At 44.0% G+C, this 15,293-nt stretch overlaps 1 protein-coding gene across 12 annotated transcripts in view; it reads right to left on the reverse strand.

Annotated features, from left to right (window-relative positions):
• smoc1 (SPARC related modular calcium binding 1) overlaps positions 1-15,293 on the reverse strand; it is a 58,671-nt gene that overhangs the window by 6,476 nt on the left and 36,902 nt on the right. For 10 of the 12 annotated variants that reach the window (XM_061063648.1, XM_061063646.1, XM_061063644.1 and 7 more), the window contains 5 exons: positions 12,403-12,595; positions 9,694-9,776; positions 6,327-6,432; positions 5,234-5,478; positions 2,705-2,738 (listed from right to left, as the gene is read on the reverse strand). In XM_061063648.1, the coding sequence (XP_060919631.1) occupies positions 2,705-2,738; positions 5,234-5,478; positions 6,327-6,432; positions 9,694-9,776; positions 12,403-12,595 (661 nt within the window). Of the gene's footprint in view, positions 1-2,684; positions 2,739-5,233; positions 5,479-6,326; positions 6,433-9,693; positions 9,777-12,402; positions 12,596-15,293 lie in introns of all 12 variants that reach the window. The other 2 variants (XM_061063639.1, XM_061063638.1) reach the window with 1 other exon arrangement.

Here is a 15,293-nt window from a genome sequence, read left to right on the forward strand (position 1 = left end):
AGGACCCCGATGAAGGCCACGAGCTGAAAACGCCTCAGTCTAATTTGTTAATAAAGTTACTCTTCAAACTAAAAGTGTTGCTGGAGCTTTTTGACCTCTTCATTGAGTTCGACAGTGAATTTCAAACTCTTGAGATGGCCGAGGGAACTTTTCTAACGTAATCTTACTGTGACAGTGGTACTCAGTAGGGCTCGGTGTTCAACGACTGTCAGCCATGGGCGATGGAGCATGGCGTTTCCACTCACCCTGATCAGCAGCATGTTCTCTTTGTTAAAAGTAAAATGTCATCCTAAAGAATAACTACATAGGCTCAACAACAGACCAGCAACCCTGCAAAACCAAAAACCTTCATAAGCTCTCACAATAGGTCCTTTAATATTTGGTAATTGTGTTTGCCCTTCTCGGTGTGTTTCTGAGAGTGCAGTGTGTATGTATACATGTGTTTGTACTTATTCAAGTAAAATGTTTACATCTTTCTAAATGGAATTAAGACTTTGGAGCAAAACATCACCGACCCCCGCTGCCAAAACCCACTGAGACCCGTTTAACAGGGAAATATTTCTGTGTTTTGTTCAGTACACTGAATGAAAGGTAGGATAACGGGCCCTGGGGCTTCTCTGCTATAATGAGGTTTCCAGTCTCCTCAGAGGACCGATGCCACCGTCTCCAGCACGTCAAAACTCACACGAGGTCTTCACATGTTTTTCCTTCACTGTTTCCACGGTGTGGGGAGTACAGATGTGCTCCACTCTGCCCCACATGCTCACAATCCTCCAGCAGAAAGCATGCACCGTAAACTGTAAATATGTCCAACAACAGTCCAGTGACGATCCAAAGCTGCGACAGAGCAGCAGAAGATTTAATGCTTTACAAAAGCAGCTCGACTTAAAGAGATCCAGACCGCTGAGGATCAGCAAGACATACCTGAACACAAAGAACGTCTATCTTAGTCAAAGCAGAATGCTGCCACATGTTCTCTCTCTCTCTCTCTATCTTCCTCTCTCTCTCTTTCTGTCTCTCTCTCTCTCTCTCTCTCTCCTCTCTCTCTCTCTCTCTCTCTCCTCTCTCTCTCTCTCTCCTCTCTCTCTCTCTCTCTCTCCTTCTCTCTCTCTCTCTCTATCTTCCTCTCTCTCTTTCTGTCTCTCTCTCTCTCTCTCCTCTCTCTCTCTCTCTCCTTCTCTCTCTCCTCTCTCTCTCTATCTCTCCTTCCCTCTCTCCTCTCTCTCTCTCCTTCTCTCTCTATCTTCCTCTCTCTCTCCTCTCTCTCTCTCTCTCCTTCTCTCTCTCTCTCTCTCTCTCTCCTCTCTCTCTCTCTCTCCTTCCCTCTCTCCTCTCTCTCTCTCCTTCTCTCTATCTTCCTATCTCTCTCTTTCTGTCTCTCTCTCTCCTTCTCTCTCTCTCTCTCTCTCTCTCTCTCTCTCAGCTCCTGAGTGGCGGCATAAGGAGCCATATAAAACTGTCAGGCCGTTTACCTTCCAGCTCTTAAGCATGAAGGTGAGTGATTCGCTGACTGGCCGAGCCTCCTCTAATGCGGGGGCTGTTTATCCTGGCAGTGATGCCCAGGGCCCTGAGAGGCCTGACGTTATGCCCACAGAGCCATCGGGGGGGGGGGGCAGCGCCAGGGTAAACACATGACTTCAGAGCTATGTGGCTCTAAATCAACCCGGTGGCCAGAGTCAACAACACCGACGGGACCAATAATCACCCAACGACGGGGGATCCAGACACCAATATCTATGGGTGCTTTCACATTTGGAAAAGTCCGGACAGTGTGAGCTCCATGTGTGAACATAAACAGACACACTTTACAATTTTCAGCATGAAGTCAGGGTTTCTATCAGACGTGGAAGGAGACGAGTAAAAGCTTAGAGCACGACCGCTCGTCTCTAGTAGCACTGATATAAAGGCAAAAATTGTGATGATAATGAAATCTTTTGCTTCCGTGCCGTTTTTTTTTTCAGTCAGGGGACAGGGGGACAGTCTCCCCCTGTGAGGTTCATGTACGAACAACCGGCCCGGGAAGTTTTTTTTTGTTGTCTTTTTTAGACATGACAGAGAGTTAGGATATGTTGGGGAAGAGAGAGTGGGGAATGACATGCAGCAAAGGACCGAGGCTGGATTCTAACTCATAACCACTGGGATGAGGGCTATAGCCTCTGTACATGGAGTGCAAGACATAACTGCTAAGCTATCTGGCGACCCGTTTTCTGCTCTTGTATGCAGTTATCTGTTTAGACGGAAACCAGAACGATTCTAAAACCAAAAATCGTGTCCCGTACGAAGACACATCGCATTCATATGCAAAGATCTAAACACAGGGCTTTAAGAATCTGTTAAATAAAATCAAAAAGTGAATTGCAATGCTGCTACAGTCACCCTAAGAGTCGGCATCACATCATCTTTACTAAGGACACACACACACACACACACACACACACACACACACACACACACACACACACACACACACACACACACACACACACACACCTCACAGTAAAATGTTTGGCTCAAATAGACTCAAAGATTTGCGTTTAGATCAAATGTGCCGAGTCAATAAGCTGCATGTTCTCCCATTGGTTGGCGTCGCCCATGTGCATGTTAGTTTGTTACACAGTGATGCCGGCAGCAGCGCTCGCGGCCTGCAGCAGCTGAGTTAGTAGAAGCGTATTAGTTGACCTTACTGAACAACTTTGTCCCTTGCCTTGTCCCTTGGTTGCCGCTTGTCGTCGAGCCGCCTGCAAAAATACAAAAAGAAAGAAAAGGATTCAGACGTTGATTTCTTATTCAGTTGCACATTTTATGATTACACATGATACCACACTTAGCATCAAGCAGAATATTTATATCATAATACATCTTACACATTCGTACAGCTATCTGCTAAGACTATACTGTGTCTCTTGTGGACTAATTAATTAATGAACTTTGGGTGCTCTGGGACTTTCCTAATAAAGCTCTGACATCATGGTTTAAAATAAGCCTCCTGACAGTCACCATAAAAGGTTAAAAATGACCCTCGGTGAATAAAAGGAGTGAGGTCAGGCACCAATGGGGTGAGAGCGCTGATCAGTACAAAACATATTCTGAAGTTGATGACCAACTGAAACCACATCAGCAGCATGCACAGTCATGATGAGTGGGTACAGATCTGTTTATATATTAGTCTGGTCTAAATATTCATCAGTGACTGCTGAGTGGAGCCGTGCCCTTTATTTAGACTGCCAACACATCTGTTGGTCACATTCAGTTACGACATCACCTCACTTTAAATGACTCATTTGACTTGTTAGAAACATGACAGGAGGAATATTCTAGAAAATAAATGTACAGGGGGGAAAGCGCTGTGTATTGAAGTCACTTTGCACTTCACATCTCCTCGTCTGAATAGGAACAGAAAGTGTGTTATTAAAGTAGATTGCTGCGGTGTTGGTAGAGGCTGCTGTGTAAAGAGTCCATCAGTATTAACTCATCCATTCATACACATTTACACGCTGATGGTAGAGGCCGCTATGTAAAGAGTCCATCAGTATTAACTCATCCATTCATACACATTCACACACTGATGGTAGAGGCCGCTGAGTAAAGAGTCCATCAGTATTAACTCATCCATTCATACACATTCACACACTGATGGTAGAGGCCGCTGAGTAAAGAGTCCATCAGTATTAACTCATCCATTCATACACATTCACACACTGATGGTAGAGGCTGCTGAGTAAAGAGTCCATCAGTATTAACTCATCCATTCACACACATTCACACGCTGATGGTAGAGGCCGCTGAGTAAAGAGTCCATCAGTATTAACTCATCCATTCATACACATTCACACACTGATGGTAGAGGCTGCTGAGTAAAGAGTCCATCAGTATTAACTCATCCATTCATACACATTCACACACTGATGGTAGAGGCTGCTGAGTAAAGAGTCCATCAGTATTAACTCATCCATTCATACACATTCACACACTGATGGTAGAGGCCGCTATGTAAAGAGTCCATCAGTATTAACTCATCCATTCATACACATTCACACACTGATGGTAGAGGCCGCTGAGTAAAGAGTCCATCAGTATTAACTCATCCATTCATACACATTCACACACTGATGGTAGAGGCCGCTGAGTAAAGAGTCCATCAGTATTAACTCATCCATTCATACACATTCACACACTGATGGTAGAGGCCGCTGAGTAAAGAGTCCATCAGTATTAACTCATCCATTCATACACATTCACACACTGATGGTAGAGGCTGCTGAGTAAAGAGTCCATCAGTATTAACTCATCCATTCACACACATTCACACGCTGATGGTAGAGGCTGCTGAGTAAAGAGTCCATCAGTATTAACTCATCCATTCATACACATTCACACACTGATGGTAGAGGCTGCTGAGTAGAGAGTCCATCAGTATTAACTCATCCATTCATACACATTCACACACTGATGGTAGAGGCTGCTGAGTAAAGAGTCCATCAGTATTAACTCATCCATTCATACACATTCACACACTGATGGTAGAGGCTGCTGAGTAAAGAGTCCATCAGTATTAACTCATCCATTCATACACATTCACACACTGATGGTAGAGGCTGCTGAGTAAAGAGTCCATCAGTATTAACTCATCCATTCATACACATTCACACACTGATGGTAGAGGCTGCTGTGTAAAGAGTCCATCAGTATTAACTCATCCATTCATACACATTCACACACTGATGGTAGAGGCTGCTGTGTAGAGACCATCAGTATTAACTCATCCATTCATACACATTCACACACTGATGGTAGAGGCTGCTGAGTAAAGAGTCCATCAGTATTAACTCATCCATTCATACACATTCACACACTGATGGTAGAGGCTGCTGAGTAAAGAGTCCATCAGTATTAACTCATCCATTCATACACATTCACACACTGATGGTAGAGGCTGCTGAGTGAAGAGTCCATCAGTATTAACTCATCCATTCATACACATTCACACACTGATGGTAGAGGCTGCTGAGTAAAGAGTCCATCAGTATTAACTCATCCATTCATACACATTCACACACTGATGGTAGAGGCTGCTGAGTAAAGAGTCCATCAGTATTAACTCATCCATTCATACACATTCACACACTGATGGTAGAGGCTGCTGAGTAAAGAGTCCATCAGTATTAACTCATCCATTCATACACATTCATAGGAGTTTGACGTGACTCGTTCATAACCATCCTGTTCCTCTTACCCTCCTTGCTGACGCCCAGGCAGCCTTTCAGCTCCTGCAGGGAGATGGCTCGGTCCTTATTCAGGTCACAGTAGTCGGTGAACTTGCGGGCGCATTTCTTGGGTTTGGCCTTCTTCTTCAGGTACCTCTTAAAAGGCTTCAGTTCTTTCTTGTTGATGTCGTGGCTGCCGTTGTTGTCCAGCTGGGCGAAGTACCAGTGCACCACCCTCTCCTCCAGAGTGTGGCTGGGATCAGGCTCGACGAACCTGGGCAGAGTCAGAGGCACAGACAGAGTAGATGGATGATTGGATGGATAGAATAATCTATTGTCTTTGCAGTGCAGTACAACAAAACTATATGGCTGCCCTTAAACAATCACACTTTGCATATTTGACCTTTCCACACACAGAATTCGTGAAGTTGGGGAACCGGCTCGTGGCTCTGCTCTCACTGCGAGTGTGTGCAGTCGTAACTAACTTGAAAAATGCCAAAAAATCATCCGCCTGGTCGGGAGCAGCAGAGGGAATCACTCCCATCACTCTGCTAGCATTAATGTCATTTAATTTATTACGTTTTGAATAAGAGCCCCCTGGTGGCGGAATTTAAATACTGTGGGTTTAACATCAGAATTAGAACACTTATTGTTTTTTTTCTCCATTGCCTCTCAGGGCTTCTGCAGGATCACAACTTCATGTGCAAAAAGTGATTCACACCTTGATACCTTAACTGGTCTCGTTTTATCACAAACTTGTAATTTTACAATTCATCCTGCAAAGAAATCCTCTGAGATCAATGTTCTGCTTATCTTTGCTAAATAGATTCAGCATTTAGGGGATTGAGGAGCTTGGTGTGCATTGATATAACCCAGCTTTAATCCCAAAAACCTTCCAGTCCCTTTGGTGTATTTATTTCTACACTGATAAAAAGTGAATCCTAAACCACGTCAGCGTCTGTTCCAAAATCTGTGCCTCACACATCAGAGATAAAACACCACAATTCAATGAAGTAAACCAGAAGAGATCATTTGAGTAAAAACCAGAAGAGGTTGAAATCTTTCCATGCACAATCAGCCGTTATGTTCCGGCTCACGTTCCAGGTCTCAAGTTGTACTTACCTCCCACCACCAGAGGGGGCTGGTGAGTTTATGGCTTGCACCATGTCTGTGGTGAGGGCATCTAACAAGCTGGTGATGAATTCCACTTTCTTCCCCTCCGGGCAGCCTGGCATAAATCAGTGACAAGAAAAATACACCAGAATTACCTTCCATGATTTGAGTCATTACGGAGCAGTGAAGCTCTAAAACGTTCAACACTAAACAGCTGTTACACGGTGTAAATCAGCATGCTAACTCTGCCTAATGCTAAATATCAAACATGGTGTCTGTTAACTGACTTATGGTGCCAATACATTTTCTAATACCACATGTTTTTAAATGATACAATTGTTAATTTAATAATCGACAGTATCAAAAAAACGTCATCTCTTTATAAGAGAGTAGCGTCGAAAAGGAATGGATCCATCAAAAATGGCGGGCAAACTTCTGCACACCGTCCAAATTGCACAAAAACATTGGCAGCGTGTCAATGCGTCTGTGCAATTCAGACAGTGTGCAGGAGTTTGTCCAACATTTCTGACAATTTAAAAGGAGAAATGAGTCGATGTATTTTTCCTAGGACTATTTTTGTTGCCATTGTATCAAAACAGTATCAAATGGAAGCTCTGGTATCGATACTACCCTAGCTCATGATATCTGATGAGTCATGATGTATACATTTAAATAAAGGTTAAAAAAACGTTGTTTAGCAGTTTTGTAAGAGTCCAGCGGAGCTGAGGCACATGGCGAGGTGGAACAGAAGTGTGCGGTGATGAGAGAGTTTTGTTGAGCAGTGCAGACCTGTTAACTTTTATGACACAATTCTGAACACCTTGGGTAGCTCTTTTTAATTGCCCAGATGTATGGCTTTAATAGCACGCTAAGCCAGTGCAAATGTTTCCCTCCTAATTGTGTCTCTTAAAGGGAAACTTCAAACGCAGCTGCGCGGTAAACTAATCTTCTCATTCTTTTTTTTCTTCACTCCTTCCCTCGTTCAGTCTTTCTTAGCAGATCCCCTCCTCCCCTTTCCTCTTTGCGTTTGTGGCCTCCTTGTTCACGTCTTTTCATTGGGGGGGGTTGTGTTCTGTGGGAGGTGGTCCGCCGCCCCACCAGGTGAATCCAATTAGCATTTCCAACGACACGACAAGCTCTGAGAAGCTCTGCCTTGCTGCGCCTTAATCCAAGTGTTAAATTGGGGTTGTGAAGCGCAGACGGTGGTGTTGTGTGCAGCCTATATGGCCAGGTGCGGAGGGTGGGGGGGGGGGGTCTGACAGTGATGAACACAGTTTGGACCACGTGTTCTGACCCTTTAATCAAACACTGAGCTGACCTAAACAAGCCCACCTGTCAATCAGGTCAGCTACACGCCTTATTGTGAATAACTCTTATCCTTCATCAAATCAAAACTGATGAGTCATCAAAACATTCACCCCCCGTACAGTGTGTGTCCATCGAGACATGAGCTAATCACACCTATTTGGTTTTTTGAACCAGGCTGTAAACATGTTAATCTCTGCTGTAAAAACAGGCTTTTTAGAATGGGTGTGTATGTGACTTCCTGTGCTTCTGCAGCCAGCCTCTAGTGGACACTCGAGGTACTGCAGGATTTTACACTCCAGCATCGGCTTCATGTTTCAAAACCAGAGGGCCACTAACCACTCTGTAGGAGTGAGACAACGTCCATGTTTCATACATTTTGCTCCTCATACTTGTTCTTTATTATTTTAGGTAACTCACATAACTCAGGACTTTTGTGTATGGTAGTTAAATATCTAAAAACATTTAAACAGCTCTCTGACTAACAACAGATTGCAGCGCAGACACAGTTCTGTTCATACTACGGCATGTTGTGTGTCTGCATGTGAGGATGTGAGTCACACCTGTGCAGTGTGCAGCCTCAATCAGCCCAATGAAAAGAACAGATGGCGACTTTAACATCGCTCGGACCCTTGCTGCTTCATAGATGCAGAAAGTTGTAATTTGGGCGTTATTGTGTGGAGCGGTTTACTGTTACCACAGCACAAATAGTTCCTCCACCGTGATTATTGATGGACGAGATAAGACCAAACTACTTATTTAAAATCTGGGTTTTGAATAGTTCCTGATCTGATTTCACTTGGAGCCAACAGTCTTTGGTCTCAGAGGAGGATCTGCTCCCTCTGACAAAGCTGCCATTGTGGCGCTCTGTACAGTAGGATTGAACCTGTAGCTGCACGCCGTTCATACACGGCCCCTAATGCCTTCTGTTCTTCTCTCGCCTTGATGTGACGACCATGAAATATTGAGCTTTGTTGTGGCGCCTCAGAACATCCCTCTACAGTACATAAAAATATCTTCACTCAGCACCCTGTGGTTTCCAACACCCCAGCAGCCCCCCCACCACCACCACACCCCGCAACACTCACACCTTCCATAAAACATGCCACACATCTGCTGCACAGTCAGGAGTCATGCTCGACTCTGTAAACTCTCCAGATGGGGAATTAAATAAGAGTTACAATGCAAACCTTAAATGATGGGGAAACAGAAGAGCAACAAAAAGTAAGTGAGCAGTGAGACGGAGGAGAACGAGCTCGGGTTATGACCTCCGCTTCAGAGGAGAGTCTCTGATCTTTGCTGCCCGGGATCTGAACACATGCGGTGGTTTGCTGGATTATTAATCCTGTCTTCAGCGCGGAGAATCAGGATTCAGAGATTTAAAAACAGAAACTCAAATTTGGACTCTTAGGACTTCAGGACAGTTTTCTACTTTGCCTCGTCCATCTTAAAAGAGTCCTGCGTCAGAGAAGGCAGCAATCTTTCTGGATCTGATTTATACAGTTTACTTTTTACTGCATGTTGGAGTTCAGAGATGAACCGTGTTCACAGACGATGGTTTTTGGAAGTCCATGTGTGCATGTGTGAACATTCAGCGCCACATTTTTTACTCCCACTTTACCCAGTATTTTTTCCCGCCAGCCTCCTGGTAAATGTTCCTGGTGAAGTTGGCTTGATAGAAATATTCAGGAAAATGGACTGCGAGCCAGCGGGAGGGGGTGATAATCTGCGACTGGCACACAACCATAGATTGTATAAACGTGTAAACGATCTCCGCTCAGGAAACGAAACAGCTTCTTTATGTTTTCTATTTGTTGATATTGTGATTGTGTCAAAAGGCAAATATTCTCATAGCCTTCTTGGACTCTGTTGCTCCTTTGTCCACCAATTCCACGTTGTTCATTTCACACTTCCCCCCAACAGTAAATCTGTTCTCATTGCAGACAGGAACAGCGACAGCAGAATTAACATTTAGCTAATTAGCTTTAGCGTGAAAAAAAAACAAAGTTTGACACGAGGTAGAAAAGTGGCACCAAAAACAAAAATCGATCACTTTGAAACTGAAGCGTACCTGTCAGGTCTCTGCCCTGGAAAGGATCCTCTGTGTCAGAGACTCGAGATCGGGCAGCGCCGTCACACTCGGGCGTCTGGTACCTGTTACACAACAAGGAGCTTTGAGAGCAGGAAACAGCTGAAGAAGGAAAGAATAATAACTGAAGACTCAACCATTAAAAATGTTTTTCCTGTTTTTCTTCCAGGCTTCAGAACAATCTGACGACAAGATATTTTTCTATCTTCATTTAAAATGTGTTTATCCTCCTAAAACGACACACTGTTGTTTATCTGTGCAGGATTATTGATCTCTTTGTTTAAACGCTTGAAAAATAAATTTGACGTGCACTGAGGTTTGTGTCAGAGCCATCACAAACTGTTCAGCATTACGCGTGGCATGACTCGTTTTCTCCTGGCTTTTTGTGCGAGTGCTTCTTGAACAGGATGGAAAACTGAGCATGTGTATCTCATTTAGCTTTAAAAAAAGAAGAAGTAAAAGCAGGTTGTCATTTCACAGTCTGCAGGGCCACGGATCCAAGGTGGGATGTGTGATGCATGATTCTGCACATTGCTGTCCAGAGGAAAGAAATTAGAATGAGTGACGTGAGGTCTAGTCAGAAATATGTGGATTCTTCTTATGTGTGGAAATAATTGCTTCAAGGTTGTCTTTTAATATATCTGAAACGCAGATGAGAATGATGTCAGTATGTTTCACTTCCTTCAGAGTTTCAGGTCCTGCAGATTAATTACAAACTGACATCTCTGAATGTAAAACCAAACCTGTTTTATTTTGTTCAAAGCGTAGGCAGCCAAACCTAAACTAACATTTTTCTGACGGGGAGAAGTCTGAAACCTCGTCCTGTAAAACATAAACCACCATGTGAAGAGAGAATAATGATGCCTCTTCAGGAGCAAACACAGCTCATCTATTTTCTCTGCTGCAGGCTTTCAGTCTTTTAAACATGGGAGCACTTTGTCTCATTCTTTGTTTAAAGCTGTTTGAATATTCATGATCGAGATGCTAACCAGGAATACTTCTTAAACAACCAAAACGTTAGCAATGCACATCATTAACTCAAAACTTTTCTGCTGTCTAATCTCATCTCCTGTCCCATGAAGCTATTGCAGAATGTGCCTCTGCCATTTCCCCTGAAGGGAACATAAACAGCAGCGAGCACTCTGAACACACATGTCATATCAAACATTCAGTGTTTACGATTGGCTAAATAATATTCCTATCTGGGCTTAAGGCTAATTGTTTTGCCAAATACAAAAGACCAAACAGATGCTTGGATCCCGAGGTCGTACTATGGCTGCCATCTTTTATTTGAAATTCCAACATTCATTCAAAGTAGAAAATTCACATTTGAACTGTAATGAGACGTTTGAATTCTAAATATTCAGTTTATCAGACCGTCTGAAGGAGTTTGCAGTTTGATCCAGCAGAGGGCGCTCTCAGAGTAACTTGACTATTTCATACTCTCTTGACGTCAGTAAATGAAGACGGTAATGTTGAGGCTAAAACAACCGGGGGGGACTAGTCTGTCTGCAGACAGCAGCTCACTGATTGGTGGAGAGACACAGGGTCGCTACAAACCCGCAACTCTCCAAGCTGGCTCGCAAATATTTGTCTGTACATGTGTTCGCTCTGAACGAGTGTTCTCTTCAGCTCGTGCACTCAGTCAGGTTCAATACCAAGAGGTTTCACTTTTTCTTGTGCGAGCATCTAATGCTGACTTCTGCTCGTTCTCTCTGATAGGCTAAGAAATCCAATGAGTCAGACTCAGGACTTTAAAGTCTTTCTATGTGATTTTTCACACTTAAATATAAATCAAGTATATCCTCTGAAAATAACTCTGTGAGTCATGACTGTCTACAATGGGTGTAACACCCGAGTCCCACTGTCTGTGATGTTTTCAGAGTTTTCAGAGTCCTATCTTCACTTTGTTTACATCGTCGGGACAGCCGGCTGACTCCTCCCCTCACGTATAAAAGTTGTTTAATTGAGGGACTAGAGAAAAGAAGAAGAACATACTGTACTCACTGCTTAACTGTGTTTCTAGATCACGCTCATTTCAGGTAAATTTACATGCAGTGTGAAGATACGAGCATAATAAAGATCGCTAGCATTAGCATGCTAACACAACAATGCAGCGCGAGTTGTTTTGGTTTCATGCTGGTGCTCAAGGGCGACATCTGCTGGATCAAAAAATCACAGCCTTTAATCCAGGACAATCAGTTCAAAGGGATGTAAACGAAGTGTTAACATTGAAGATCAAACGCATACTAGTTTAGGTTGAGGAACCAAAACTACTCGGGTTGGTTTGGGACATTTTGGGTTCTGCGCTTTTCTGTACTGTGCTCTCTCGTACTTGAAAGACCTGAAGGCAAGCTCTCATGCGTTTTAGCATGAAGGATGGCTCATGACTTTGATCTCCTCTTAAAAATGATCGACTCAAAATATTGCCAGACTCTGGAACAATAACTTTGTTTGAAAAGCTTAAACAAATGTACCTACTGTAAGTTCTACTGTCAGAAAGCTGCTATGGATGGAGATTCTTTTAAAATGACTTAACTTCCAACTACGCCTTTAAAAATCTTTTTCTGATGATGACACTTAAAGTATGTCGTCCTAACAGTGTTTATATATTTAGTTTTAGCACTAGCTTCATTAAACTTCACAAAGATTAGTTTCCTGTTCTGGGCTGTCGCTGATAAATAACGTTACCTCGTGGAGGTTCCAGGAATGGGCCGTCCCGTGTCCACCAGAACACACCAGCAGTAGCCCGTGGACTGGTGGCACTGGACCGCTTTGTAAAGGCCTCCGGGCCCGCAGTCAGGGATGAAAATGGCCTCGCGAGGATTCTGCCGAGCCTCGTCCAGCGCGCTCTGTCGCTCCTGGTCACAAGAGGGAACTTTCTCTAAAACCATGAGAGACACACTCAATACAGAGACGCAACAATCAGGACACCAGAAACACAACACAACACTATCAGCTACAATTCACTTATCAGACTCTTTTATCCAAAGTGACGTACATCAGAGAGTAAGAACAACACAAGCAAGGATCTAGAAAAAAGGTCAGTAAGAGCAAACGATCAGCTTTGAGTCTGATTGGACACACAGGTGCTGACAGGAAGTGACCAGAGGCAAAGCACAACATTGAGGGCAGTTCTTGAGAGCTCTAATCAGTATAGAAACCATCTTATAAGTCGTCGTTATCAAACAAAAACCATCGTCATTACCATCATCATCATCAATAATATGGAGACCATCATCACTAAGTTAGTAGGTATTCATGAAAGAGCTGGGTCTTTAGCTTTTTCTTAAAGGTGCAGAGGGACTCTTTGGAAGTTCAGCCGTCACAGGAGGGTTCAGTATGTAGACTGAGTAGTTCTTAATTTGATACAGGCTGATCGTGACGCAGCTTCTAAACATTATTAAAGTGATAAACAGATCGTTTGTTAGCATGACGCCGTGTGCTCTACTCCATGTGAGTCTCGCTCAGTTTTACATTTAAGCTAAGCTCAAAGAAGGACGACTAAAAAACATCACAAGAACTGTCCTTTGTTTATCATTGAAACATCAGTAGAGATGAATCCACTGATCATCATTATTAGCTTGTGTAACTATGGCAACAACACAAGTGTCTTTGTAACGACAAACCACACAGCCAGCTGACCACGACCATCGTCCTCCATGTTTGTTTTTCTCCTGAAGTCACGTTTGATCTCGTGAGTTTCTGTGAGATCTCGTGTGATCTGTGACATGGTTACAAACAGCAGGTGTGTGGTCTGGCGGTCTGGATGATGTTTGAAGCGGTCCTCATGTCTGTGGTTCTCTCCCACGTTCTGAAACAACGTCTCCAAACTGATTTGGCCCGGTGCAAACTTTCTCGTGTGTTAAAATCAAAACATCTGCCAACACGATCTCTTCCCATAACTCTTACTCAGCGTGTTGTACGAGCGCTCGACAGAAATATATAAACTGCTCGAGATAAATGATGAAGCTCTGTTTACAGTCGGTCAAATCCACGAGTCACGAGAATCTGTGAATGAAAACGAGTCGTTCAGAAAGAGGACGACAACATTTAATAAAACGAGATTAATATTAAAGACACAACGACCTTTAACCTTAAATCTGACAATGATGAGCTGACAGTGAGGTGTGTGTGTGTGTTTCTAAATCTGTGTGTGAGAGTAAGTGTGTGTGTCTCAGTGTGTGTGTGTGTGTGTGTGTGTGTGTGTGTGTGTTTCTAAATCTGTGTGTGAGAGTAAGTGTGTGTGTCTCAGTGTGTGTGTGTGTGTGTGTGTGTGTGTGTGTTTCTAAATCTGTGTGTGAGAGTAAGTGTGTGTGTCTCAGTGTGTGTGTGTGTGTGTGTGTGTGTGTGTGTGTGTGTCTCAGTCTCTGTGTGTGTGTGTGTGTGTGTGTGTGTGTGTGTGTGTGTGTGTGTGTCTGTGTGTGTGTGTGTGTGTCAGTCTGTGAGTGTGTGTGTCAGTGTGTGTGTGTGCGTCTCTGTGTGTGTGTGTGTGTGTGCGTGTGTGCGCGCGTGTGTGTGTGTGTGTGTGTGTGTGTGTGTCTCAGTCTCTGTGTGTGTGTGTGTGTCTCAGTCTGTGAGTGTGTGTGTGTGTGTGTGTGTGTGTGTGTGTGTCAGTCTGTGAGTGTGCGTGTCAGTGTGTGTGTGTGTGTGTGTGTGTGCGTCTCAGTGTGTCTGTGTGTGCGTGTGTGTGTGTGTGTGTGTCTCAGTCTGTGAGTGTGTGTGTCAGTGTGTGTGTGTGTGCATCTCAGTGTGTCTGTGTGTGTGTGTGTGTGTGTGTGTGTGTCTCAGTCTGTGAGTGTGTGTGTGTGTGTGTGTGTGTGTGTGTGTGTGTATGTGTGTCTCAGTCTGTGTGTGAGTGTGTGTGTGTGTGTGTGTGTGTGTGTCTCAGTCTGTGAGTGTGTGTGTGAGTGTGTGTCTCAGTCTGTGAGTGTGTGTGTGAGTGTGTGTGTGAGTGTGTGTCTCAGTCTGTGAGTGTGTGTGTGTGAGTGTGTGTGTTTGTGTGTGTCTCAGTCTGTGAGTGTGTGTGTGAGTGTGAGTGTGTGTCTCAGTCTGTGAGTGTGTGTGTGAGTGTGTGTGTGAGTGTGTGTGTGTGTGTGTGTCTCAGTCTGTGAGTGTGTGTGTGTGTGTGTGTGTGTGTCTCAGTCTGTCAGTGTGTGTGTGTGTGTGTGTGTGTGTCTCAGTCTGTGAGTGTGTGTGTGTGTGTGTGTGTGTGTCTCAGTCTGTGAGTGTGTGTGTGTGTGTGTGTCTTAGTCTGTGTGTGTGTGTGTGTGTGTCTCAGTCTGTGAGTGTGTGTGTGTGTGTGTGTGTCTCAGTCTGTGAGTGTGTGTGTGTGTGTGTGTCTCAGTCTGTGAGTGTGTGTGTGTGTGTGTGTCTCAGTCTGTGAGTGTGTGTGTGTGTGTGTGTGTCTCAGTCTGTCAGTGTGTGTGTGTGTGTGTGTGTGTGTGTGTCTCAGTCTGTGAGTGTGTGTGTGTGTGTGTGTCTCAGTCTGTGAGTGTGTGTGTGTGTGTGTGTGTCTCAGTCTGTGAGTGTGTGTGTGTGTGTGTGTGTCTCAGTCTGTGAGTGTGTGTGTGTGTGTGTGT

The sequence above is a fragment of the Labrus mixtus genome, chromosome 18, assembly GCF_963584025.1.
Source record: "Labrus mixtus chromosome 18, fLabMix1.1, whole genome shotgun sequence".
NCBI lineage: Eukaryota > Metazoa > Chordata > Actinopteri > Labriformes > Labridae > Labrus > Labrus mixtus.